The sequence below is a fragment of the Lithobates pipiens genome, unplaced genomic scaffold (assembly GCF_037356315.1).
Source record: "Lithobates pipiens isolate NorthernLeopardFrog02 unplaced genomic scaffold, aLitPip1_a1.2 Scaffold_25, whole genome shotgun sequence".
Lineage (NCBI taxonomy): Eukaryota > Metazoa > Chordata > Amphibia > Anura > Ranidae > Lithobates > Lithobates pipiens.
In genome coordinates, this window is record NW_027507787.1 from 202,783,910 (window position 1) to 202,811,892 (window position 27,983).

Sequence of the window (27,983 nt, forward strand, 5' to 3'; positions counted from 1 at the left end):
CACTGCTATATAAATGTAGTGATTCCTGTGTAAATGACACTGACAGTGAAGGGGTTAACCAGTGGGTGGCAGTGTAGGGGTTAAGTGTTCCTAGGGGTGTGTTACTAACTGTGGGGGGCTGGGATTTAATTGAGTGAACACTGATCTCTGCTCCAATCACATGGAGCAGAGATCACCGTCACTAGTTGCAGAACGGGGAAATGCTGTTTACAACGGCATTTCCTCATTCAGCCGCCCCGTGAGACAATCGCGGGTATGCCCGCGGCGATCGAGTCCATGGGACCCGCAACCGGACTCACGGGGGTCCCGACCAGCACGCCCCGGCGGCAAGCTCGCGATGGCAGGGCGGCATTAAAGATTGGACGTACCTGTACGCCAATATGCCTACCCGTGCCATTCTGCTGACGTACATCGGCGTGCGCTGGTCGGGAACCAGTTAATGCTCTCCTTGCCCGGCCTGTCTGTTTAGGTGGACAGCCATGTCTTGGTAGGTTTGCAGTTGTGCCATACTCGTTCCATTTTCAGGTGATGGTTTGAGCAGTGCTCCATTAGATGTTCAAACCTTAGGATATTTTTTTATAACCTAACCATGCTTTTAACTTCTCCACAACTTTATCCCTGACCTGTCTGGTGTGTTCCTTGGCCTTTATGATGCTGTTTGTTCACTAAGGTTCTCTAACAAACCTCTGAGGGCTTCACAGAACAGCTGTATTTATATTGAGATTTAATTACACACAGGTGGACTCTATTTACTAATTAGGTGACTTCTGAAGGCAATTGGTTCCACTAGATTTTAGTTAGGGGTATCAGAGTAAAGGGGGCTGAATACAAATGCACGCTGCACTTTTCACATATTTATTTGTAAAAAAAAAAAATGTAAAACCAATTATTTTCCTTCCACTTCACAACTTTGTGCCACTTTGTGTTGGTCTATCACATAAAATCCCAATAAAATACATTCATTATTTTGGTTGTAACACAACAAAATGTGGAAAACTGTGGTTTATTGTGGTGCGATTTGCAAAAGTAGCCTCTGCACTGCTTTTTGTGCCTTCCCGAGCATTTGGCAGCTCACTGAAATAAACGGACTGCCAAAACCAAAATGCACATGAACACGCAAAACCAAACTGGTCTTTAATGGTGCGATTTTTTTTTTTGTTAGGCAACCTATTCAAATGAACAGCTGCTGTAACAAAATGCACATTAACGCATTGCACAATGAACACTTTCACATATTGGGAACAAGTGTTTGCGTTCACAATTTTGTGAAATGTTTTACGTGCTATTTTGGGTGTCATATAGGGCCAGCCCATTCACTTAAGTGGGCTTTCCTACGCGCCTTTTGTCACCCGAAAAAAAAAAAAAAGATCCTGCCCCTTATCGGGCAACAAGCTTTGTGTAATTTTGAAAGGCGCAGGTTGGCGAGTGACAATCGTTTTTGCATTTAGGGTGCTATTGAGGGATAATGGCACCCAAATGCTCCTTGTGTGTTGTCCAGTGATCACCGCGAGATTTGGAATCACGGCGATTCTGCCCGCAATTCCATATTCCAAAGTGTGAATGGAGCCTGAGAGATTGAATGAAAAGTTTGATTTGACAAAGTGCGGTAACCCATAGCAACTATTTGATTTAGTGCCACAACACAGGAGAAAAGTGAACTTTCTGCGATACAGTAAAGTTGCCCCCCCCCCCACTTCCTCCGCCGCCGGTGCTCTTTCCACTCTGCGGATCAATAGACAGTAATGGAGCTGCTAACGTTGGTTGCTGTGTCCCCAGTGGGAGCTACACTGTGCAGAGTGGATGAGCAGCGGAGGAGGAGGGGGGGGGGTCTGGCTGATGATCTCCTTTTATTCTAACTGTCATTCCTCTCTGGATCCTCTCCGCTGCATCATGTCCCAGAAGAGCCTCTGCCGGCGGAGATGTGGCCACCTCTTCTGGACCCTCTTCCCCCACCTCTGCCTGATCACCTGCCTGGTGCTGTACAGCTTCGCCGGGGCCCCCTTATTCCAATGGCTGGAGGGCTCCGCTGGAGACGACCAATCCGAAGCGGATGTCCTGCTAGAGAAGCTCTGGAACGTCTCGTGGGCTGTGAACAGGAACGCCAGCGACAGTGAGCCCCCTTATATATTTATATTTTGTATATTTTATACACATACGGAGTTATATGTTTTGAGTTTACTTACTGCATGCTTTTTCTGAGGCGGTGACTGAGTATTAAAGCCAGAAACAGCCAGGGAAGCGGTATTTTTACCAATGGTGGTCCCTGTGTGTCTCTTTGCAGGCAAAAAAAATCCCACCCGTGAGATCTCTATTCTATTAGTAACATGGCCAACAGGTGCCAAATATACCAGCCAGACCAGTACAGTACCAGCTAGGTGGCTAGGTGATCACAGTACAGGTCCTCTTTACCCTCTCTGGGGGAGCAGGCAGCTGTGGGGGCCCCTTACCAGGTTGGTGTTGTAGGTGTCACCACCGTTCACTTATAAAAACTGACACACAGGGTGTCAATAGTATCCATAGCAACATGTGTCATGGCCTCACTTTTATGCAGATGAAAGTTGCCTGGTAGCTGTCAGTGACAACATCACTTCCTGTTCTGATACCATGATGATGTGGGGATCACCCATAGCAACCAGGTTACTCAATACCAGAGTCAGGGGAGGGGAAGATGTTTCCTGATTGGTTGTTATGGAAGAATGCTCTCTATATATTATTGTTGGGCTGTCAGAGCACTACACAGTGCACCATAACCCATAGCAACCCGATTTTAGTTTTGTGGAGGGGAATTGTAATTTAGACAGACAGGTGTCTTCTGGACAGGGAGCCACCAGCCGATGGACAGGTGTGGGCAGGACTGAGTGGAGTGATTTGGACGATATTGATTACATCATAAAATTATTGATTATGGAAACAGACATTTGTTATCTTCACTCTTTACCCCACATAAGATTCGATTTGAAAACAAAAATTATGAATCGTGGCTGAAAGTTACCTAAATCTTGGATGAAAACATTTATTTTTACTTTTTTTTTCCTACTGTGAAAAAACAAAAAAAAAAAAACATAACTAAGGGCTCCTTTACACAGTTGTAGGCCATTTAGGTACCTTCTGAAGCCTGACTGAAAATTTTTCAGAGACAACATCCTCCTGTCCGCTCTTGTTGCTAAGACGTTGCTAAGGGTCACTCACAGCCGTTACTTTGAACCCCCACCATGACAGGGGTAAGCTTCCACACCGGTGAGCTCAGCGCTACTGCGTCAGGGGAGTGAGGGGGTTTGAATCAGAGAAGCAGCGCACTCCTGTGAGGTGAACATTAACAGTGGGGAGAGACCCTTAGCAACGCCCCGGCAACAAGACAGGACGGGGAGAAGCAATCTGTGGGAGATTTCCAGTCAGGCTTCAGGAGGAACATAATTGGCTTATGCCGCGTACACACGACAGGTTTTCCCGTCAAAATAAACTCTGAAGGTTTTTCCGATGGAAGTCCGACGACGTTCTGCTGAAACTGTCTTGCATACAATCGATCACACCAAAGTCCGATCATCGAGAACGCAGTGACATACAGCACTACGACAGGACTAGAAAAGGGAAGTTCAATAGCCAGTAGCCAATAGCCTCCGTCTCGTACTTGCTTCAGAGCATGCGTCGTTTTTGGTCCGTCGGAACAGCGTACAGACAATCAGTTTTCCCAATAGGAATTGGTTCCGTCGGAAAAATGTAAAACATGTTCTATTTCTAGGTCTGTCAGAATTTTCAAAAAAAAAAAAAAAGTCAGATGAGGCATACACACAATCGGAATATACGATGAAAAGCTTTCATCTGACTTTTTCTGTCGGATATTCCACTCACGTTTACGTGGCATGACACCAATAGCAAGGGCATTATTTAACTGGTCAGAGCTGAACAGTGTTTTTAATCTATACAGGCACCCCTTACCAGCGTCGGCAGTTTTTTGGTAAAGGTGACCTATGTCTTTAGGTTGAAAAGGTAGCAGCCGGGGGTGTAGATTTCGCAGAAGGAAATAAAATAAACAGTCATGTTTGAAAGAAACTGTAGCCCACCTAATGCGATCCGTGCGAGTTAATGGGGCCATGCTGCAACTGCCAAAATCTATGTGTGATATTTAAGGGATTAAAAAAGGCAGCGAGGAGTCAACACCCCCTGTCAAACATCTCTGAAAAGCGAGCCAAGCGCAGATTGGTTTTCGGAGGCGCTGTGAATGCAGCATGTGTAAACAATCCCTAAGACTCCTTTCACCCTAGCAGCATTATTTACACCCACCCCCCTCCCCAAACAAAGCGATCTGTAGTGGATCGCTTTTCAGAAGAAGGCATTTGGCTTGCACAGCCTTATTCACTTAAATTGGAAAATCTGACAGGCGGTAATGCCTGTAGCGTTAAAATTACTGTTGCAATGTATACTTATCTGAGCAGCACCATGTCTGCTTTTAGGTGTGCATTAGGGGGTGGAAAAATGCTGATTAACCGTCTGCTTTTGCGCTGCCCCCCTCCCCCCAGCCACTTGTGTGAAAGCAGCCTTAGTAAATCTAATAAGAGGCCATTTTTTGGCACAAGAACAGGCCCATCATAGGTGAATAGAGATTCCTTAGCTCCCTGGAGACATATAAAGCCCATTGCACTGATGACAACCACTGAAAACACATAGGGTTCTATTATTATATGAAAATATGTTTTCACCCATGATTCACACATTGTTCACTCTGGATTCACATATTTCTGTATTTGGATTTAATTGGAAAAATGTATGAATCTGGGGTATTGTCTGTATGATTCTTGGGCGAAAAAAACAAAACATACATTTCACCTTCCCTATAGAATCCAACGCATTGCATCAACACGCTTTTTGCCAGAAGTCTTCTGATTTTGGCTAAAAATCTAAAAGTCTAAGGGGGTATTTACTAAAGCTGGAGGGTACAAATTCTGGTGCAACTCTATATAGAAACCAATCAGCTTCCAGGTTGTATTGCCAAAGCTTAATTGAACAACTTGAAGTTAGAAGCTGATTGGCTACCATTCACAGCTGCACTAGATTCTGAGTTCTCCGGTTTTAGTAAATCCCCCCCATTGTGTTTCATTCACCTTTACATGTGTTTACAAATCCCAAACTTGCCCCATTGTATAGGGATTACACACTGATCTGCGGTCTTGGACATCCCCATTAATTGCTTGTATTCGCAGCTGATCGTCACTGGGGTATCGTCCTGTCCTTGCAGGATCAGCCTGCACTGCATGCTGGGATTTGTAGTCCCCCAGCAGTGCCAACGGTCACAGTATGTAAAGAACACCAGGAAATATGCCTTCCTGCTCTCTGCACCTTTCTCGCCATTATTCTACCCCTCTGCACAGGGAGGGGTCCCTCAGTATCACAATAAGGACTAGCAACAACATTCGCAATAGGGTTGATTTACTAAAGACAAATAGTCAGTCACTTTGCAATTGCAGTTGCTCCAGAGCTTAGTAAATGAGGTAAAGCTTCACTTTGCAAAGAATACGCAATCACGTGCAAGGAAAATGTAATTAAAAAAATAGCATTTTTGCTTGCACATGATTGGATGATGGAAGCCAGCAGAGCTTTTGCTCATTTACTAAGCTCTGGAGCAACTGCTTTTTGCAAAGTACACAGTCTATTTGCCTTTAGTAAATCAACCCCACAGTCTGCTACAACAGTCGATGGGTCGGTACCTGCTGTGCTAAAGGAAAGCTGTCCCAAGCAAAACGCCTGTGTGAGAAGCCTCAGAATGTAGCTTCTATTCTCTTGGGTTGCGTACCAGTCTTGGGGCAGTAATATCCCACACAATGGAGCTTTATCACTCAGAAGTCAGAGAGTGGCCACTTATATCTGAAGCTTTTCACTAGAGTTCAAGTAATCTATTCACGAATCGGGAAACTTGGTGAATTGGAAGTGTTTTTTTTTTATTTGCAAGCACTCCCTAGGAGCACATTTAACCCCTTGATTGCCCCTGTTGTTAACCCCTTCCCTGCACGTGTCATTAGTACAGTTAGACCCCTTTCACACTGAGGGCGTTTTGCAGGCGCTAGAGCGTTAAAAATAGCGCCTGCAAAACGCCCTAAAACAGCTTCTCCATGCTGCTCCACAGCTGCTTTCGCACTCCAGTGTGAAAGCTGGCAGGACGTCAGAAAAAAGTCCTGCCAGCAGCTTCTTTAGAGCGGTGAAGGAGCGGGGAACTCACCGCTCCTCCACCTCTGCTCCCCATTGAAATCCATGGGGCAGCACTGTGATACCGCAGGCAAAACTCTCCTCCGGCTGCATTTTCCGGGCGGATTTAACCCCTTTTCGGGCACTAGCGGGGGGTTAAAACCACCCCGCTAGCGGTCGAATAGCACCGCTAAAACGAAGGTAAAGCGGCGCTATTTTTAGCTAACGCCATTGGTGGCGCAGTGTGAAAAGGCTCTAACAGTGTATATTTTTAACACTGATCGCTGTATTTGTGTCACTGGTCCCCAAAAAATTGTCAAAAGTATCAGTTAGTGTCCAATTTGTCTGCAACAATGTCGCAGTCCTGTTGTAAGTCGCCGATCACCGCCATTACTAATACTAGTAAGTAAAAAAAGAAAAAAATATTCCATAATAACATCCCATAGTTTTTAGACGCTATAACTTTTGTGCAAACCAATCAATATACGCTTATTGGTATTTTTTGTTTACCAAAAATATGTAGCAGAATACATATTGGCCTAAATTGACAAGGAAATTAGATTTTTTACATTTTGTTATTGGATATGTTTTATAGCAGAAAGAAGAAAATATAGTTTTTGCTTTTTTTTTGTTCAAAATTTACGCTCTTTTTTTGTTTACAGCGCAAAAAATAAAAAAAACGCACAGGTGATCAAATACCACCAAAAGAAAGCTCTATTTGTGGGGAAAAAGGGAAATCAATTTTATTTAGGTACAGCGTCGCACGACCGTGCAATTGTCAGTTAGAGTATCGCAATGTTGTATCACAAAAAGTGGCCTGGTCATGAAGGGGGGTAAACCTCCTGGAGCTGAAGTGGCTAATCGCACAGATATTTGCTCTGTGACAGGTTCACTTTATCATGTAGTTTTTGTATTATCCATAGTTACATTAATATTACAATCTATAGACATACAGCAAACTCTGAAATCTGCATCCCTTCACAGAAACCACCAAATAAATGTAAAAGGATCAATGTGATAAAACTGATAAAAAAAGAAAAACAAAGAGCTTACAATCTACAGACAGTGTTCACAGCAACCAATCATCTTTTAGTTTTTATTCTTTCATCTGTAATGGAAAAATCACATCTGGAATCTCATTGGTTGTTAAGGGTGCTACAGACTGTCTTACATTTCCTTCCCAAAGGGAATTGGGGGGCAAGACCGGCTATTGGAGTTCTTATATTCACAAAGGGTGACAAGTTCACTTTAGGATGTTTTTTGTATTTTTGGCGTAGTTTTCAGACACATGGGACCCCTGGTTCCTGGCTGTTGATTGGATAAGGGGCAGAGTCAGAGCATGGTGCAGAAGATAGGTGCGTGCCTGAAAGGGACACATGTGGCTGTACACTCAATCACTAAAATCTCATAGAAGCATTAATATGTTATTGTTGTAGCACCCTTGTCTTAAACAGGGCTACCAGTAAATTTACTTATGCTAGGTGGTAATTAGCCTGGCAGATTTGTAGTCTTTATGATCATTTGGGTTTTATCCCAAGCCTGGTTTAGCTGTGGTTCCTCCCTTCTGTCACTAGGTGGCACTGTTACCTTTGGCATTAGTATAATGAGCTACAGCAGGAATATGCAATTAGAGGACCTCCAGTTGTTGCAAAACTACAAGTCCCATCATGCCTCTGCCTCTGGGTGTCATGCTTTTGGCTATCAGGGTCTTGCTATACCTCATTGGAATTGTAGTTCTGCAACAGCTGGAGGTCCACTAATTGCATATCCCTGAGTTACAGTGAAGCTAGGTTATGAATATGCATACTTCTCTCAGCCAATTAGTAGGAGTTTCATGGCACATATTTAGAGGAAGTCCGGTGATCAGGGTCCTCCCAAGCACACCTTGGTCTCGTTTGGATGTGCCAGGAGGAACAGCTGGTGTTCTGGGTAGGCCTGAGGCCTAAAGCCCCGCACACACGATCGGAAATCCCACAAGCAAAAGTCTGATGAGAGTTTTTGGTTGGAAATTCCGACCGTGTGTTAATGCGCCATTGGACTTTTGCTGGTGGAATTTTCGCCAGCAAAAGACTGAGAGCGGGTTCTCTATTTTTCCGACGGAAAAAGTTCAGATTGGAAATTCCGATCGTCCGTAGCAATTGCGACATGTAAAATTCCTACGCATGCTCAGAAACAATTCAACGCATGCTTGGAAGCATTAAACTTCATTTTCTCGGCTCGTCGTAGTGTTGTACGTCACCGCGTTCTTGGTGATCAAAAGTTCAGAGATCTTTTGTGTGACTGTGTGTATGCAAGCCAAACTTGAGCGGAATTCCATCGGAAAAATCATCCAAGATTTTTCCGACCAAAAACTCCTATCGTGTGTACGCGGCATAAGGCCTAGCCATGTGCACCAGGGAACCATGGAGAGCCTGGGAAAGCATCAAGAGAGAATCCAGACAGGGGCGGACTGACCATTCGGGCATTCGGACGCCGTCCAAGGGCCCGCGGCCAGTAGGGGGCCAGTGAGAAGCTCCTATGCTGCTGGCAGTGCTGCGGTGGAGCCATTCTGCCGCTGCAGGGGGGGCAAGACACAGCATCTCCCCTGCACCTCTAGCTTTCAAATCAGTAGGGGCGCGGGAGATGGGAGGCGGCGATCGAATATGTTGTTACATCGGCATCTCCCTCGGGCTTGTATTTCTCCATTACAGTGTATAGAGTGGAGAGGGGAGGGGCCTCTGACCCGGGCAGCTATAAGTTTCACTCTTCTGTGAGTTGCTCGGCTTGTACACTGTTGCCGACTGCTGCCCGGGTCAGAGGCTCCTCCCCTCTCCACTCTATACACTGTGAAGGAGAAATGCAAACCCCAGGGAGATCCCGCGGTCCACAGGCACCATAGAGCTGCCGATCGCCCCTCCCATCTCCCCGTGCTGGGGGTTGGATGTGCACAGCCAGGTACAGGGGAACCTGGGGGGGGGGTTAAGTCTGGGGACCCTGACATATGGAGGGGGCTCTCTGGGGACCCTGAAATATGGAGGGGGCTCTCTGGGGACCCTGATGGAGGGGGGCTCTCTGGGGACCCTGAAGTATGGAGGGGGCTCTCTGGGGACCCTGATGGAGGGGGGCTCTCTGGGGACCCTGAAGTATGGAGGGGGCTCTCTGAGGATCCTGATGTATGGGGGGCTCTCTGGGGACCCTGAAGTATGGAGGGGGCTCTCTGGGGATCCTGATGGAGGGGAGCTCTCTGGGGACCCTGAAGTATGGAGGGGGCTCTCTGGGGACCCTGAAGTATTGAGGGGGCTCTCTGAGGACCCTGATTTATGGGGGGATTTCTGGGGACCCTGATGGAGGGGGGCTCTCTGGGGACCCTGCAGTATGGAGGGGGCTCTCTGGGGACCCTGATGGAGGGGGGCTCTCTGGGGACCCTGATGGAGGGCGGCTCTCTGGGGACTCTGAAGTATGGAGGGGGCTCTCTGGGGACCCTGAAGTATGGAGGGGGCTCTCTGGGGACCCTGAAATATGGATGGGGCTCTCTGAGGACCCTGATGTATGGGGGGCTCTCTGGGGACCCTGATGGAGGGGGGCTCTCTGGGGACCCTGAAGTATGGAGGGGGCTCTCTGGGGACCCTGATGGAGGGGGGCTCTCTGGGGACCCTGAAGTATGGAGGGGACTCTCTGGGGACCCTGATGGAGGGGGGCTCTCTGGGGACCCTGAAGTATGGAGGGGGCTCTCTGGGGACCCTGAAGTATGGAGGGGGCTCTCTAGGGACCCTGATGTATGGGGGGCTCTCTGGGGGCCCTGATGTATGGGGGGGGCTCTCTGGGGACCCTGCTGTATGGAGGGGGCTCTCTCGGGACCCTGCTGTATGGAGGGGGCTCTCTGGGGATCCTGCTGTATGGAGGGGGCTCTCTGGGGACCCTGATGTAAGGGGGAGGCTCTCTGGGGACCCTGGAGTAAGGAGGGGGCCTTCTGGGGACCCTGCTGTATGGAGGGGGCTCTCTGGGGACCCTGATGTAAGGGGGAGGCTCTCTGGGGACCCTGACATATGGAGGGGGCTCTCTGAGGACCCGGAAGTATGGAGGGGGCTCTCTGGGGACCCTGATGTATGGAGGGGGCTCTCTGGGGACCCTGATGTATGGAGGGGGCTCTCTGGGGACCCTGCTGTATGGAGGGGGGCTCTCTGGGGACCCTGCTGTATGGAGGGGGGCTCTCTGGGGACCCTGCTGTATGGAGGGGGGCTCTCTGGGGACCCTGCTGTATGAGGGGAGGGGCTCTCTGTGGACCCTGAAGTATGGAGGGGGCTCTCTGGGGACCCTGATGTATGGAGGGGGCTCTCTGGGGACCCTGATGTATGGAGGGGGCTCTCTGGGGACCCTGCTGTATGGAGGGGGGCTCACTAGGGACCCTGCTGTATGGAGGGGGGCTCTCTGGGGACCCTGCTGTATGGAGGTGGGCTCTCTGGGGACCCTGCTGTATGGAGGGGGGCTCTCTGGGGACCCTGCTGTATGGGGGGAGGGGCTCTCTGGGGACCCTGATGTATGGGGGGAGGGGCTCTCTGGGGACCCTGATGTATGGGGGGTTCTCTGGGGACATTGATGTATGGAGGGGGCTCTCTGGGAACCCTGATGTATGGAGGGGGCTCTCTGGGAACCCTGATGTATGGGGGGGCCCTCTGGGGACCCTGATCTATGGGGGGGCCTCTGGGGACCCTGATCTATGAGGGGACTCTCTGGGAACCCATATCTATGGGGGGGCTCTCTGGGACCCGGATGTATGGGGGGCCTCTCTAGGGACCCACATCTATGGGGGGCTCTCTGTGGTCCCTGATGTAAGGGGGGATCTCTCTGGGGACCCTGATGTAAGGGGGGCGATCTCCGGGGACCCTGATGTATGGAGGGGGCGATCTCCAGGGACCCTGATGTATGGAGGGGGCGATCTCCGGGGACCCTGATGTATGGGGGGCTCTCTGGGGACCCTGATGTAAGTGAGGGAGGCTCTCTGGGGACTTGTTTACATCGGAAGACCCCCGTTCTGCCTTTGTTGGAAACAATCGTCGGGGCCCGCCGGACCCGCTGATTAGCTTTCGGTGTGTCCAATCAAACAGTGCGCAGACCCGCAAGTGCAGAATCAAGTACCTGTATGTGATTCTGCTCACAGAAGACGCAGCCCCGCAGTAAATGTACGTGGTTAATGTGAGTTTATTTTTCTTTATTTTCCTCTTTAAACCTTTATTTTGAACATACAGTAGAGAAATTCTGTCACCAATGCATATGATGCACCAGTGCAATATATACGTGGTGCTTTGTGAGGGTGTGGCTTGTGTTTGGGTGGGGACAAAGGGGGCCCCATGATCCCCTACTGAGAGAGAGAATTCCTGCCTTCCTTTTTGTGAGTTCTTTATCAGTTTCTATAGGAGACCGCTGTTGCTACAAAAGTACAAATTGCTGGTTACAGCCTAAAGCCTCTTTTTCTGTGCTGTTGTCTACCTTTCCTACTTTCTTTCTAAGGAGTCTGCTGTTTTATTTGACCAAGGGTGTCCTGTGCCCTACCCCTCTCTCCCCGAATTGTGTGTTATCGTGAGCAATAAACTTACCTTTGTTCAGCATAAAAGTGACTGGCACCCATATTTTCTTCAACTGTCTACCTTGTACACCACCCACCAACCCACCATGCCTAGCAACCTGCGCCCTGAGTAAAAGTGGCAGTCCTCCCTGTCAGAGGTGTACCTAGGGTCTCCAGCGCCCTGGGCAAGAATCTGTATCTGTATGTATATGTAATCTGTATAGAAATTATTAATAAAAATGCCATAAAACTATCCCATATTTTGTAGACCCTATAACTTTTGCGCAAACCAATCAATAAATGCTTATTGCAATTTTTTTTTTTTTTTTACCAAAAATATGTAGAATACACATCGGCCTAAACTGAAGAAACAAAAAGTTTTTTTGTATATTTTTTGGGGATATTTATTATAGCAAAAAGTAAAAAATAATGTGTTTTTCTCAAAATTTACGCTATTTTTTTGCTTATAGCGCAAAAAATAAAAATGCAGAGGTGATCAAATACCTCCAAAAGAAAGCCCTATTTGTGGGGGAAAAAAATGTGAATTTTGTTTGAGTGCAATGTCGCACGACCGCGCAATTGTCAGTTAAAGCGATGCAGTGCCGAATTGCAAAAAGTGCTCTGGTATTTGGGCAGCCAAATGGTCTGGGACTTACGTGGTTAAAATATTGGGGGAGATTTATAAAAACTGGAGCACCGATGTCCCTTTTTTTCTCTCGCCCCCAGCAGTGTCCCCATATTGTCCAGGACTATGACAGTTCCTCTCTTTTGTTCTCTCTCCAGATGAAGAAAGTTTTAAGAACCTCTCCAGACCTCTTATTGCTCCATATATGAGGAATAAAGGCAATTGGACCTTCCTGAGCTCCCTGTTCTTCTGCTGCACCGTCATCACCACCGTCGGTAAGTGTTACATCACACACTGCGCTCCAATCAGGAGATGCTGTAGTGATAGTCCAATCACCTCTCTTAGGGGTTGTTCATGGGGAACCAATACCACCAAACTCCTCTCTGTTCCTGGAAAAATTGTCTCCTGAAGACCCAGGGACTATCGATAATCTGAACGCTCCTTAGTTCCTCCTGCTGAACGCCATGTCACTGCTGTGTCCTGTAATGAGCGGGGGTCACCAATGGGATCAGTGGGAGATTTGGGGGCCCAGAAGATGTTTCGGGAAGAGATGGTTTACCTGGAACTTCAGAAAACTGCTGTATAGCAACAGGGTCTCTTTATTGCAGTATTATATTATTAAAATATTAATCGCTTGCCGACCAGCTGCTGTCATTATACGGCGGCAGATCGGCACAATCCCACGAACCGTCGTAACTATACGTTGGCTCACGGGATCGGGATAGCAGGCGCGCATGCGCGTGAGCCCTCTGCACAGCGGGGGTGCCAATGCTCGTGGCCGCCGGCCACGAGCGATTGTGAGCAGGAGACACAGAACAGGCACCAGTGTGTGTAAACACACACTTCCCTGTTCTGTTCTGACAAGAGTGACAGATCGTGTGTTCCTATTAGCTAGGAACCACGATCCGTCACTTCCTCTAGACAGTTCCCTCCCCCTTCAGTTAGAATCACCTCCCAGGGAACAAAGTTAACTCCCTGATCGTCCCCTAGTGTTAACCCCTTCACTGCCAGTGACATTTATACAGTAATCAATGCCTTTTTATAGCACTGATCGCTGTATAAATGCCAATGGTCCCAAAAATGTGTCAAAATTGTCCGCTGTGTCCGCCATAACGTCGCAGTCACGCTAAAAAAATAACAGATAGCCGCCATTACTAATAAAAAAAAAAAAATAATAATAAAAATGCCATAAATCTATCCCCTATTTTGTAGACGCTATAACTTTTGCGCAAACCAATCAATATATGCTTATTGCGATTTATTTATTTTTTTTAGCAAAAAAATGTAGAAGAATACATATCGGCCTAAACTGAGAAAAATTTGCTTTGTTTTTAAAAAAAGGGGATATTTATTATAGCAAAAAAATACAAAATATTGTGTTTTTTTTTCTTAAAGCGGAGGTCCACCCTAAAGTGGACCTCCGCTCATTGGAACCCCCCCCCTCCGGCGCCACAATTGGCACCTTTCAGGGGGGAGGGGGGTGCAGATACCTGTACAGTACAGGTATCTGTACCCACTTCCGGGATAGCTCTCTGCGGAAAGGGGCGTATATTACGCCCCTTTCCGCAAGTGCACGCCCCTTCCCGCAAGTGCCCCGCTGCCTACTGGGAAAACACACAGATCCCAGAGGAAGCGGGGACCGTCCTTATTGCGCAGCGCGGCTCGCGCATGCGCAGTAGGGAACCGGGAAATTAAGCCGAAAGGCTCCATTTCCTGATTCCCATACCCAAGATGGCGACGCCAGCACCCGAGATACGATCTACAGATCGGCTTCGGGTGCTGACATCGCGGGCGCGCTGGACAGGTAAGTGTCACTATTTTAAAAGTCAGCAGCTGCAGTATTTGTAGCTGCTGGCTTTTAAAAAAAAAAAAAAACGCGGAGTCTCGGTGGACTCCCGCTTTAATTGTCGCTTTTTTTTGTTTATAGCGCAAAAAATAAAAACCAAACAGATGATCAAATACCACCAAAAGAAAGCTCTATTTGTGGGAAAAAAATGCTGACAACAAACACACTGTGAGAAGGAGAGATCAGAGTCAGCAGAGGGTGACTTTTTAGTGTAGTGCAGCTCCTTTAAGACCCCTTTCACACTGGGGCGTTTTTCATGCGCTTTAGCGTTAAAAAAAAGCGCCTAAGCAGTGCGGCTAAGCAGCGTTAAAGTAGTGATCCTGCAACTTCCCGAAAGCTTTTTTTATATATATATTTGTTTGTTGACAGTTCCTGTCTGCATTTGGGGACCTGCACCCACAAATGTACAGCTGTCAAATTAGGACTAGTGGCTTTGCTTGTGCAGCAGCCGAATCCCAATAGACATGAATAGGACGGCCTGGACGCAGATAGGCAAAGGCGTGGGTCCAAGTGGGCAAAGATAGCAGTTCACACAGATGTACATTTAAGTACATTCATGAGAATAAGGACCTGCAGTTGGACTAATGCGTTTGACTCGCGTTTGCAGCGCAGCCCAATTGACTTGAATGGGACTGTCTGCAAATGGATTCATGGAACATCTATGCATCGCATGCAGGCCCTTTGCACAGATGTACACTTAAAGAGGTATTAAAACTTCAGCTTTAAAGAAAAACAACAAAAAAAGTCTGCTGTGTGTAATCGTTTTAGCCCCAATCCTCCTCTTCTCGGGTCCCTCTTCGGTGCTCTTGGCTCCTCCCCCTTGACCAATGCCCCCAACAGTAAGCCGCGTGGGGGCCCAGGTGCATGCTCACTCTGGAGCCCTGCTCTATGATACCATAAGACACATAGAACTGCAGCTCAGCTCTGCCCCTGCTCTCTACTCATTGGCTGTGATTGACAGCAGCGGGAGCCAACTGCAGGTCCTTATTCTCATTAATGTACTTAAATGTACATCTGTGCGAACGGCTGTCTTTGCTCACAATGGCTCCCGCTGCTGTCTCAGCCAATGAGGAGAGGGAGTCCTGGGACAGCCAAAACGCTCATGAGGGGGCTCAGGTAAATATTACAGGGGGCTGTGAGAGCCTTTACAATCCCTTTAAATATGTCCATGTGAATGAGGTCCTACAATGGAATAAATGCACCATAACACAATACAAGCATTTGACTTAACGTTTGATGTGCAGTCCAATTGACTTGAATGGTTGAGTTTAACAGATGGTGCTGTGTATTAAACTTGACATGCCACAATAAATTTTTTGCGTGCCTGCATTAAATGTGTTATGTGAACACCCCCTCCTACTGTATTGTAGACTTTAGGTGGACGATTAGAGGTGGTTCAACCGCCTGTTTTTACTGCCCCTCGCCTGTTTGTGTGAAAGAAAGCTAATAGAGTATTTCCCTTTACTTTGGAAAGATTTCTTTTAACTTCCTGTTGTGCCTCGGGGCAGGAAGTAAAGGGACATTTCCTTAATGGGACACACAAAAAAAGGAGAGTGGTTCTAGTCATCCCCAAATCCATTCAAAAAGTTTGGAATTTAGATAATCTATTATAATAAAGAGAAAACACATAATTAGCAAGTACAAGCCACCCAGTGCTCACAATTTCAATGGCAGATGAAAGTCCATGGGTAATAGATGAAGGGCAAAGGAAGAAAAGCCTGCAGCTTCTGAGGAACCTAGGATTAGCGATGGCCTTGCGGTTCACCCGGCGGTTGGTTCGCGGCGAATTTTGCGTGTTCGCAATTCGCCAAACCGGCGGACTTCTGGCGCTGTTCACGCGGCGGACATATGTGTTTACATTGTGAAAGAACTTTGACCCATGATGACACATCCATCATGGGGTACAGGACAGCCAATTGAAACATTTCAGCACATGGACAATTGAACATTCCCCCTACCTTATAAATAGACCTGATCTGGCGGCCATTTTACATTCTGTCTTTTGTCAGTGTAGGGAGAGGTTGCTGTGTGTAGCAGGGACAGACTGTAGTGAGACAAATCACTAGCTATTAGGTCCACAAAAGTCCTTTTAAGGACTAGTATAGGTGTACAGTATATAGGGTTCTGGTGCACTGCTGCTGACTGCTGTGTTGCTGATTGCTGAGTACACTGCTGACCGATTCTGCAGCTGTCTTTTGTCAGTGTAGGGACAGGATGCTGTGTGGAGCAGGGACAGTCAGATTAATCACTAGCTATTACTATTAGGTCCACAAAGGTCCTTTTAAGGACTGGTATAGGTGTACAGTATATAGGGTTGTACACGTATAATATACTTTCTTTCATATATAGAAAGCCTATTATACTTGACTGCTGACCGATTCTGCAGCTGTCTTTAACAGTGTAGGGACTGAGGGACAGTCTTCAAATCACTAGCTACTAGGTCCACAAAGGTCCTTTTAAGGACTGGTATAGGTGTACTATTTGGTGTGCAGTATATAGGGGTGTAATACACGTATAAAATACTTGCACATATAGAAAGCATAGTATAGTGCATTTCCACTGTGCAGCATTGTGACTGCTGAGCGGTTCTGCAGCGATACTACAAAGAGTGACAAACGCAATTTAAAAAAAAGTATTATAACTGGTGTGATAGACCAGTGGCCCCCAAAAACGACAGATTGAAGCGGGCTGTTATATACCTTCTTCCACATACATACTGCACTTCTCTAGAGACTTTTGTCATAGGGTCATTTAAAAAATGACAGACAGAGGAAGAGGCAGGCCCTTCCGCTGGGGTGGTAGGGGTAGGGCAGGAGCAACAGACTTGAGCCAAAGTGGCAAATTGCAGAAGGTGCGTGCGATTATGTTAAAAGGACGCACCAGACTTGGTTGAGTGGCTCACTCAGCCTTACTCTTCTGCACCCTCCTCATCCTCTCAATCTGCACCCTCTTCACTCTATGCTGTGTGCACCCCCAAAGACACTACCACCAACACCACCACCACCATATACCTTCCGCTTGAGTCACAGGAATTATTTTCCGATCCATCCCAAGACATTTCCGATGCGCAGCCATTCTTGGCATTGGATCAGGAAGAGGAGGAAGCAACAACCGCCACTCAGCAGTCTGACGACAGTACCCAGATCAGCCCAAGGATGAGGTTGGTCCTCACTGTTGCTGCCTACTCCAAGATCTCTAATTATAGCGGTGGGGAAGGTGACATCAATGATGACGTGTCTAGTGATGTCATGTGGGTGCCCACAAGAGAGGAAGAGGAGGGGAGTTCAGAGGGAGATATGGACCAGCAGATAGGGAGGAGAAGCAGGCGGTACTTAGATTGCACAAGAGGGACAAAGCAGACTGCTAATGTATCAGGAGCGAGGCATCAACCATGTACGGTCACATCTGGCGCTCCCAGGACGCCGGCACATGGCTCCGCAGTGTGGGCTTTTTTTAACATGTCCGCTGCTGACAATAGTGTTGCCATCTGCAATCTTTGCAGTCAACACATAAGTCGCGGTAAGCCCAACACTCACCTAGGGACAACCGCCTTAAGAAGGCACATGAGCTGCCATCACCAAGCCCAGTGGGAGCAACGGAACCCACAAAGCCACACTCCAGATTCTCACCGTCCAGCCTCGTCTTCTACTTCTCCTTCTCCTCACAATTGTCCTCCACTTCACCTTCCATCATGCCGTCCTCACGTTTTTCTGCAAAAAAGCAGGCTTCCGTAGGCCAAATGTTCGAGCGTAAAAAAATGATGATGCCGGATAACCCTCTTGACCAACGGTTGACAGCTGGCTTGTCAGAACTGATAGCCTGCCAACTACTGCCATATAAACTGGTGGACTCGGAGGCCTTTTGAAAATTTGTGGCCATTGGAACACCACAATGGAAGGTCCCAGGAAGGAAGTATTTCTCACAGAAGAGCATCCCAGAGCTATATGGCCATGTTCAGCGGCAAGTGAATATATCTCTGGCACACAGTGTCGGTGCCAAGATACATCTAACCACAGACACATGGTCTAGCAAACACGGGCCCTGCACTCCTTTCAGCTTTGCATTCACAGGCAGATCAGTGGCTAACACTGCTCAATTTGACAGTTGGTAAAGTGATGTGTGACAACGGTGTCAAGCTGCTTAGTTCATTGAAACAGGGCAAAATTACACACGTGCCATGCATGGCACACGTCTTAAACTTGGTCGTGCAGAGATTCGTTGTACAATAGCCTGGGGTCCAGGCCATCTTGCGGCAGGCAAGGAAAATCTCTCCCCATTTCAGAAGATCTTACACGGCCATAGCTCGTCTTGCTGACATTCAGCGGTGACACAATCTGCTGGTCAGGCGTGTTATATGCGATTGCCCGACGTGATGGAACTCAACCTTCTATATGCTTGATAGGCTGCTCCAGCAGAAACGTGCAGTTAACGACTACCTGTACGAACTCTGCGGCAGAACAGGTTCTGGGAGCTTGGTTTTTTTTCACCGCGCCAGTGGCTGCTCATGCGTGAACAGGTTCTGGGAACTTGTTTTTTTTTCACCGCTCATGCGTGAACAGGTTCTGGGAGCTTGTTTTTTTTTCACCGCGCCAGTGGCTGCTCATGCGTGATGCTTGCAGACTTCTGCGGCCATTTGATGAGATCACCAAACTGGTCAGTCGCAGCCATGGTGCCATCAGTGACAATGTACCTTATACCTTCTTTATGGAGCATACATTGCGTCGTGTCATAGATCAAGCCGTGGAGGAGCAGGAAGATGAGGAAGTCGCAATGCTGGATGAATTCCCAGGGGGGGCTACTCTATCTGAGACAAGTCAACAACAGGAGTCTGAAGAGGAGTCAGAGGAGGATGGTGCCGGGGTGGATGAGGAGGAGCAAGAAGAGCATGCTTTAAACCTTTCTGTGATCCCTGTTGTTGTGCGTGGATGGGGAGAGGAGAACGAGGAGGACGGCATTATCCTGGATGATGAGCAGGAGCCAGGCCACCACACCGCTTCCAGTTTAGTGCAAATGGGGGCCTTCATGCTCCAGTGTTTTAACAGGACCCCCCGTATAAAAAGCATAAAGGTCTGGGGAGAGCGGAGACTGGTATAGCTGGGTACTTGAGAGCCGAGAGATATGCCTGATTCTATACATATATGGTTGATGTGAAGTATGATGTGGTCTCAGAGGGAATATTATTTCCTTTTGTTTTTGTTTTTTTTCCCTTTTTTTGTTCTGTTTTTCTCGTTTAGCCTGCACTCCTATTGGTTTCTGCTGCTTCACAAGTTGGATACATTATGTGTACTGTATTACCATTATCTCTGTTTTGATTTTTTGTACAATTGTCCCAAGTGGTCTTATGGTCAATGTTTCGGCCGAGGAATCAGCATTATTGTACGAATGCACTCTTTGTCTATGTATGGCTTGTACCATTTTATTTTGTAATAAAAACTTACTTGATTTAAAAAAAAAAAAAAGCATAAAGGTCAAGGACCAGTACTGGGTGGCAACATACTTAGACCCTCGGTACAAACACAAAATGGTGGAAATGTTACCACCATCACAAAGGGCTGTCAGAATGGAGCACTTCCAGGCCTTGCTTCGAGAAATGCTGCATTCTGCTTTTGTGTGCGCTGGCAGAGGAGGAATTCCCACTCCCAGAGAAAGAGTTGCGGGTACCAATCCAACAGCGCCTGAAAGAAGAGGGCGGTTTGAAGATGTGTTGGTGACTTCTGATATGGGGTCATTCTTTCAGCCGACCCATCGACAGGTCTCATCCGGATCCAGCATCAGGACTACATCGGGTTAACGGCTGATGTGGACGCTCTGAGGAGTCATGAACCCCTGGACTACTGGGTGGGCAGGCTTGACCTCTGGCCAGAGCTTGCCCAATTTGCAATGGAACTGTTGGCTTGCCCCTCGTCCAGTGTCCTGTCTGAAAGGACGTTCAGCGCAGCAGGGGGGATCGTGACCGATAAGCGCACTCGCCTAGCTCACGACAGTGTTGACTACCTCACATTTATAAAAATGAATGAGGCATGGATCTCGGAGGAATTCAACACATGTGACCAGTAGACCATGTATATGCAGAACTCTATAAACGATTTATTTAATCGAGTACACTGACCTTTTTTATACCTTTGGCTCACTTTTTTGTACAAAAAAACCACACCGTACTATATGCCTGTACCCTCCTGTTTGAAGAAGTTGAGCGGTATCATATTATTGGATCCTGCAGCGAGTTGCTGGTATCAGTGCTGCTGTCAGTGCTCTCTATCTCGGTGCTGTTGTGGTGTCAGTGCTCTCTCTCTATCTCGGTGCTGGTGTGGTGTCAGTGCTCTCTATCTCAGTGCTGGCATGGTCTCAGTGCTCTCTACCTCGGTGCTGGTGTCAGTGCTCTCTATCACGGTGCTGGTGTCAGTGCTCTCTATCACAGTGCTGGTGTGGTCTCAGTGCTCTCTATCACAGTGCTGGTGTGGTGTCAGTGCTCTCTACTTCGGTGCTGGTGTCAGTGCTCTCTATCACGGTGCTGGTGTCAGTGCTCTCTATCACGGTGCTGGTGTGGTGTCAGTGCTCTCTACCTCGGTGCTGGTGTCAGTGCTCTCTATCACGGTGCTGGTGTCAGTGCTCTCTATCAAGGTGCTGGTGTGGTGTCAGTGCTCTCTATCTCGGTGCTGGTGTGGTCTCAGTGTTCTCTATCACAGTGCTGGTGTGGTGTCAGTGCTCTCTACTTCGGTGCTGGTGTCAGTGCTCTCTATCACGGTGCTGGTGTCAGTGCTCTCTATCAAGGTGCTGGTGTGGTGTCGGTGCTCTCTATCTCGGTGCTGGTGTGGTCTCAGTGCTCTCTATCACAGTGCTGGTGTGGTGTCTGTGCTCTCTATCTCGGTGCTGGTGTCAGTGCTTTCTCTCTCGGTGCTGGTGTCAGTGCTCTCTATCTTGGTGCTGCTGTCAGTGCTCTCTATCACGGTGCTGGTGTCAGTGCTCAGTTTCTATCACGGTGCTGGTGTCAGTGCTCTCTATCACGGTGCTGGCGTCAGTGCTCAGTCTCTATCGCGTTGCTGGTTTCAGACAGTGAGGGAGATAGCAGTGGAGAAGCCAATCAGCAGGCAGTGCCAGCACCATGGCTGAGGATCAGCACTGGACTGGCACCTCCGGACCACCGCAGTGGAGCCCTGCATAGGTAGGGGTAAGGGCCGGGCAGAGGGAGGGGCTCAAGCACAGGTTGGCACACTGGGACACTGGCACAGAACTGCGCTGCCCTGACTGTGGCACTGATCATCTCCTGCACCCCTTCATAGCCTGCCCTGACCTTGCCTCTTCTCCATGGTCTTCATGTGCTTCTGAATTGTCAAAATTTCACAGATAAAAAAAGGATGCTTGTCGTTGTCTATCCCAGATTCACTTAATACTTTTGTTATGTCAGTGTCCATGTGGTGGGACTATGTGTGCACAGCTAGTAAGTATTTTGTGGCTGAAAATATGACCTGTAGGTTTTTAAGGTTCGCCTGCCATCAAAGTCAATGGGGTCCGCCGCAAACTTTGCAGTTCGTGAACTTTTGGCCGCGTTCGCGAAACGTCCCGTCGGAAGTTCGTCCATCACTACCTAGGATAGAGACCTAGGATAGATCCATCTCTGTAGCATGAAAGAGAACAGCTCAGGGCACAAGAATTCGCAAGTAATGAAAGCAACACTTTATTGTGCCAAATCACTTACATCTAAAGAGACTGTGCTCCAGTTCCAGTGGCACAGAATAAAAATGTAAGTATAAGACAACGCTGGACTTATTTGGAGTCTGGTATCCCTGGAGGTGATCCATGATATGGTGCTATCAAAAGGGACCCTGTGGGTAGATGAAGGTGAAAGGAAAGGTAGTCCTAATGGGAACTCGGCTGCTGCCTTGCTGGAAAATGCTTGACAGGATAATTGTAAACGAGATATGAGCAGCGCTCGATATACAGGGATGTCACACTTCAGGCTTTTATACAATGGGTTTATTGAGGTTTGCAGGGTACACAAGGATCCAGCGCGTTTCAGGAGAAAAGCCTCTCCCTTCACCAATGCTGAGGTGGTGAATGAATTGACAACTGGTCTGGAACTGGAGATAAGTTGTTGCCAGAGCTCTTGTGAGGCTGTGGGCAATGAAAAGGATTGGGCCAAAGTGAGGGAAACTGTTGGCGGAAGTATTTTAATGCTCCTTGTGTACCCTGTGAACGTCAATAAACATGTATAAAAGCCTGACGTGTGACATCCCTGCAGATCGAGCGTGATTCATATCTCATTTACACTTATCCTTCCAAGCGATTTCATGTCGCTACCAGTAAGGCAGCAGCTGAGACCCCTTCAGGACTACTTTTCCCTTCACCTTCTACCACAGGTCCTTTTGAAGAGCAGCATATTACAGATCACCTCCAGACTCCAAATACGTGCAGCACTGGGCGTATACATATGTTTTTACTTGGTGCCACTGGAACTGGAGCACGGTCTCTTTAGGTGTGAGTCTGCACAATAGTGTTGGTTTTATTATTTGCTAATCCTTGTGCCTGTGCTCTTCTCTTATTCAGTATTTCACAAAAGTGAGTACACCCCTCACATTTTTTGTCCCCTCAAAATAACTCCACTCACCATTAATGTCTAAACCGCTGGCAACAAAAGTGAGTACACCCCTAAGTGAAAATGTCCAAATTGGGCCCAAAGTGTCAATATATTGTGTGGTCACCATTATTTTCCAGCACTGCCTTAACCCTCTTGGGCATGGAGTTCAGAGCTTCACAGGTTGCCACTGGAGTCCTCTTCCACTCCTCCATGATGACATCACAGAGCTGGTGGATGTTAGAGACCTTGAGATCATCCACCTTTTCTTTGAGGATGCCCCACAGATGCTCAATAGGGTTTAGGTCTGGAGACATGCTTGGCCAGTCCATCACTTTTACCCTCAGGTTTTTTAGCAAGGCAGTGGTCGTCTTGGAGGTGTGTTTGGGGTCATTATCATGTTGGGATACTGCTCTTCGGCCCAGTCTCCAAAGGGAGGGAATCATGCTCTGCTTCAGTTTGTCACAGTACATGTTGGCATTCATGGTTCCCTCAATGATCTGTAGGTCCCCAGTGCTGGCAGCACTCATGCAGCCCCAGACCATGACATTCCCACCACCATGCTTAACTGTAGGCAAGATACACTTGTCTTTGTACTCCTCACCTGGTTGCCACCACACACGCTTGACACCATCTGAACTAAATAAGTTTATCTTAGTCTCATCAGACCACAGGACATGGTTCCAGTAATCTATATCCTTAGTCTGCCTGTCTTCAGCAAACTGTTTGCAGACTTTTTTGTGCATCATCTTTAAAAGAGGCTTCCTTCTGGGACGACAGCCCTGCAGATCATTTTGATGCAGTATGCGGTGTATGGTCTGAGCACTGACAGACTGACTCTCCACCCCTTCAACCTCTGCAGCATTGCTAGCAGCACTCGTGCGTCTATTTTCCAAAGACAACCTCTGGATATGACACTGAGCATGTGCACTCAACTTCTTTGGTCGACCATGGCAAGGCCTGTTCTGAGTGGAACCTGTCCTGTTATACCGCTATATGGTCTTGCCCACTGTGTTGCAGCTCAGTTTCAGGGTCTTGGCAATCTTCTTACAGCCTAGATCAGTGATGGGTGAACCTTGGCACCCCAGATGTTTTGGAACTACATTTGTATGAGCATCATGGGAAATGTAGTTCCAAAACATCTGGGGTTCTGAGGTTAGCCATCACTGGCCTAGGCCATGTTTATGTAGAGCAAAACATTTTTTTTCAGATCCTCAGAGAGTTTTTTGCCATGAGGTGCCATGTTGAACTTCCAGTGACCAGTATGAGAGAGTGAGAGCAATAACAACAAATGTAACACACCTGCTCCCCATTCACATCGGAGACCTTGTAACACGAATGAGTCACATAAGACCAGGAAGGAGTACTCACTTTTGTTGCTAGTGGTTTAGACATTAATGGCTGTGTGTTGAGTTATTTTGAGGGGCCTGCATCTTTACACTGTTATACAAGCTGTACACTCACTACTTTACATTGTAACAAAGTGTAATTAAAGATATAATAAAATATTTACAAAAATGTGAGGGGTGTACTAACTTTTGTGACATACTGTATAATAATAAAAAGACTGCTTTATTTGGGAACACGATGTTCCTGTGTCTCTAGTTTTACATCAGTCTGTCTTGGTTCTTGGTGTCCATTGTTTTTCACCTGTTAATGTGCGATTTTCTCTCTCTTGTCTAGGTTATGGGAATCTGACTCCCATCACCGTACCTGGAAGGATCCTATGTATGGTGTATGCTGCAATCGGCATACCGCTCATGTTATTGGTGCTGGCTGACTTAGGTGGCATTATGGCCGGCTTTCTGTCGAAGACTTATAAACATTTCCTGGATCTCTGCCACAGACGTTCCCAGCGCCAATCCAAAGTGCCCAACACCTTCCCTACCTTCTTGAGCCATTCTAACAAATCCAGCACACAGTCCACTCTGGACAGTCGTCTGTCCATCAAGGAGCCCCTAAACCTGACGGACGTGCTGAAGAGCCAGGCCACTGTGAAAAGACGTTACATGCAAATGACCAATATTGACATCTTTGAATTGATCATCATCAAGGAGAATCGCAGCGAGCTGCCTTTAAGAAACCGATTAAAGAGATGTCACTCTTGCCCCGACCTGGACACTAAGCATATGTCTGACTCTGTCTTCTTTAACTTCGACAATCTAGGCGAGGAGGTTGACCAGCTGGACGTTCCAGTTCTGCTCATCATCTTCATTGTGGTCGCTTACATCATGCTTGGCGCATTCATCCTCCCGCTATGGGAAAAATGGGACAGACTAGAAGCCTTTTATTTCTGCTTCGTCACGCTAACCACAATCGGTTTCGGTGACGTCTTTCCCGCTCACCCAAATTTTTTCCTGTTGCTCTCCTTGTACACGGTGGTTGGCATGGCCATTATTTGTATGGCATTTAAACTGATGCAGAACCGCATGGTCTGCCTGTATAAGCAGTGCATTATCTGCATCAGTGGAGGAAACGTTCAGATGAGCTCAAAAAAGAACAATTTTACAACAGAAGTGGAGCCGTGATCTGCAGAGTATGAACATAACAGAAGAAAGTCAGACAACGCAGGCGGCCATGTTTAATAGAGACCAAGACAGAACATATGTGAATATCAAACATGCCCACCGATTATAAATCTTTCTTTCAAAGAGACTGCCAAGAAAAAGTCAATGAATTCTCTCCAATTCCAGATTTCTTGTCTGAGAACACCGGCAGCTGTCAAAGCTCCTCTTTGTTGTCATGTTATAAACATAACAAATATCATCAAGCTGGATATTTGGAATTTTCGGATAGTTTTCCATTGTTGTCTTCTTCAAAACGGGTTTTACATTTTACAGTTTACCGTATACAGTTTACAGGAAGATCACCCAGCATGCACAGTTGTAAAAGGGATCTTCAATAGCTCACATTTAAAGTGTATCTGAAGCCAAAAGTTTTTTTTTATTCCGGATGGATTAGGGACTGGTAAAACACCATGGCAGGTTTGAATGTTTTTCTTTTTTTGCTATCTGTATTCCATTGGGAGATATTCCCTGGCTTCCAGTCCTTCAGAAATCTCTACAAAATTCCAATTCAAAGCTGGCAAGAGACAGTTAACCCAGCCATAGACGGTTCAAATCTCGACTGTTTCAGCCGAGATTCAAACCATGTATGGGCCAGCTTTATGTACCCAAGTTGATCATTTGATCAACCTGGGTACAACCAGCCTGTTGGATTTTACATGAGGTTATTGCTAGCAGCTATTATAGCCGATAGTAATCACTGTGTTCTCCTGATGGGGATCGTTCGCCCTGCCTTCCCCCACTAGGGAGAACACAATGGCTCCACAGAAAGGATTCCCCCATTAACACTGACTGTGTTGATGGGGGAATCTAGAGGTTTTCTTTCCTGCAACCACAGGTTGCAGGAAAGAAAGTTGCTTTATCTATGGCCAGTTTTAGTTTCTTTTCATTCAATAGATGGTTGGGGGAATACCCCCAGCGGAACATTGTATTCTGACAGCAGGACCCAGTACTCTCAGAATACACTGATCAGTGCCTGCAAGAACAAGAAACATTTTCCAACATTCTATCAAACAGGTAGGGTCACACAGTGATCAAAATTTGGCCAGTCCCTGCTGAACTGGTCGAACTTCGATCTGTCTATGGCCAGCTTTAGACATTTGTCATTAAAAGAGGTGTCCCCAATGGAAACTTTGCCCTCACTTTCAGCTTTGGTGAGAACCAACATTTTTGGCTTTTCCATCACTTCCTATTCAGGTAACAATATTCTCCAGGAAAAACAGAGTACATTTTCCCCACAGGGACACATACATCAATAAATACCTGGTAGATGTTCTAACCGCTCATTACTCCATCCAAAACTGAGTTTTTGCCAAGTTTTGCACAGTGTTTTTTAAGACACAAAAGACCTGCATTTGCATGGGACATTTGTATGTACAACCTTTATGAATTAAACAATTTGCAACCCAAAGTGCCATTTCTTCAGATATGTGAAATCTTGGACTGAATAAAGCAGATGTGTTATGTCCTGCTTAATTGTTCTGCGACTTTTTAGTGTTAATGTAGTAAGTTGTGCAATAATGTACAGAGTTTCAGCTTCACCTGCTGGTGAATAGAATGAATTGAGCTGCAGCCCAGAAAGGGATTCCTCTGGGGTGTGTCCCAGTGAGCAGAGGAAGTACGTGTTAGCTGAAGAGGGCAGATATGTTTTATCTCTTAAAAAATAATCACTAATAATTTCTAATAGTTAATAATTGCAACTCCCAGCATGGAATTAGCATTACAATGTAACACTTCACACAATGTCAGACATGGATCAGCCGCTACCTGCTCTTTTTTTTGTAACAGGTTCCCTGTCCACAGGCCGACATGCAGCCATTCTGTTTTTAAGGAAGGAGGAGAAACATATGATATCGGAAATGTATCATCAGCACCAGAGACACCACACACAGATCAGAAGGCAGCTTTTGAGGGGCATCTTTATCATACAATACATATCGGGCCTTTTTTGAAAGATGTGTTGGGAATTAATTTTAAAGTTTTTTTTTTTTCCTAAGCTTATATTTGATATGATAAATTTAATAAAAGGTAATTTTGCTATTTTTCCAGTAGGTATATATTTATTTTGTTAATAATTTTTGTTTTTCTTTAACTTTCCTTTTTTTTTTCTTCTTTCGTTTATTTTTGGAGGATAGCCGAAGCTTTACATCCTAATGTCTCAGTCAAAGAAATAAAAACTTGACAAAGATCTGACCCTTCTTCCGCTCTTCTGCCATAATAATATTATATTATTCAACCAAGTTTCCTTTGGTATGTGTATTATGGACAGTCTAGCAAGGACTAGAGCAGCCCTTCTCAACCTTTTCAACACAGTCTCAGGGAACCCGTGCTAAATATGATTATATCTACAACTCATGATTGGTGTGATGGTCAATGGGAAGAATGCTCCTTGCACTTGTGGTCATTGTGAAAATTACCATCTTACAGAAAGCTAAAATGATTAATGGGGAACTTATCTGATAGGTTGAAACTGCTCATTGCTCAAGGAGCCCCTAGCAACCTCTGGAGGAACCCTGGACTAGAGGGTAAGAGGAAGAGTCAGTTCCATAGACTACATTTACCTACGTATGTCTAGTCTACAGTTTTAAAACTGAACACTGTGGGGTTGATTTACTAAAAGTGGAGAGTGTTAAATGTAGTGCAGCTGTGCATGGTAG

At 46.8% G+C, this 27,983-nt stretch overlaps 1 protein-coding gene across 1 annotated transcript; it reads left to right on the forward strand.

The window, feature by feature from the left end:
- Positions 1 to 1,855: 1,855 nt before the first annotated feature.
- Positions 1,856 to 26,797, forward strand: KCNK18 (potassium two pore domain channel subfamily K member 18). Its single transcript, XM_077455444.1, has 3 exons — positions 1,856 to 2,110; positions 12,503 to 12,619; positions 24,446 to 26,797. Exons 1-3 carry the CDS (start codon positions 1,891 to 1,893, stop codon positions 25,288 to 25,290), a joined length of 1,182 nt encoding a protein of 393 aa, XP_077311570.1. The 5' UTR covers positions 1,856 to 1,890; the 3' UTR covers positions 25,291 to 26,797.
- Positions 26,798 to 27,983: the final 1,186 nt, after the last annotated feature.

Coding starts and splice junctions, on each gene's coding strand:
- KCNK18 (XM_077455444.1), top strand. CDS start 1,891: ATGTCCCAGAAGAGCCTCTGCCGGCGGAGATGTGGCCACCTCTTCTGG. Junction 2,111..12,502: donor GAACAGGAACGCCAGCGACA/GTGAGCCCCCTT, acceptor TTCTCTCTCCAG/ATGAAGAAAGTTTTAAGAAC. Junction 12,620..24,445: donor CACCGTCATCACCACCGTCG/GTAAGTGTTACA, acceptor TCTCTTGTCTAG/GTTATGGGAATCTGACTCCC.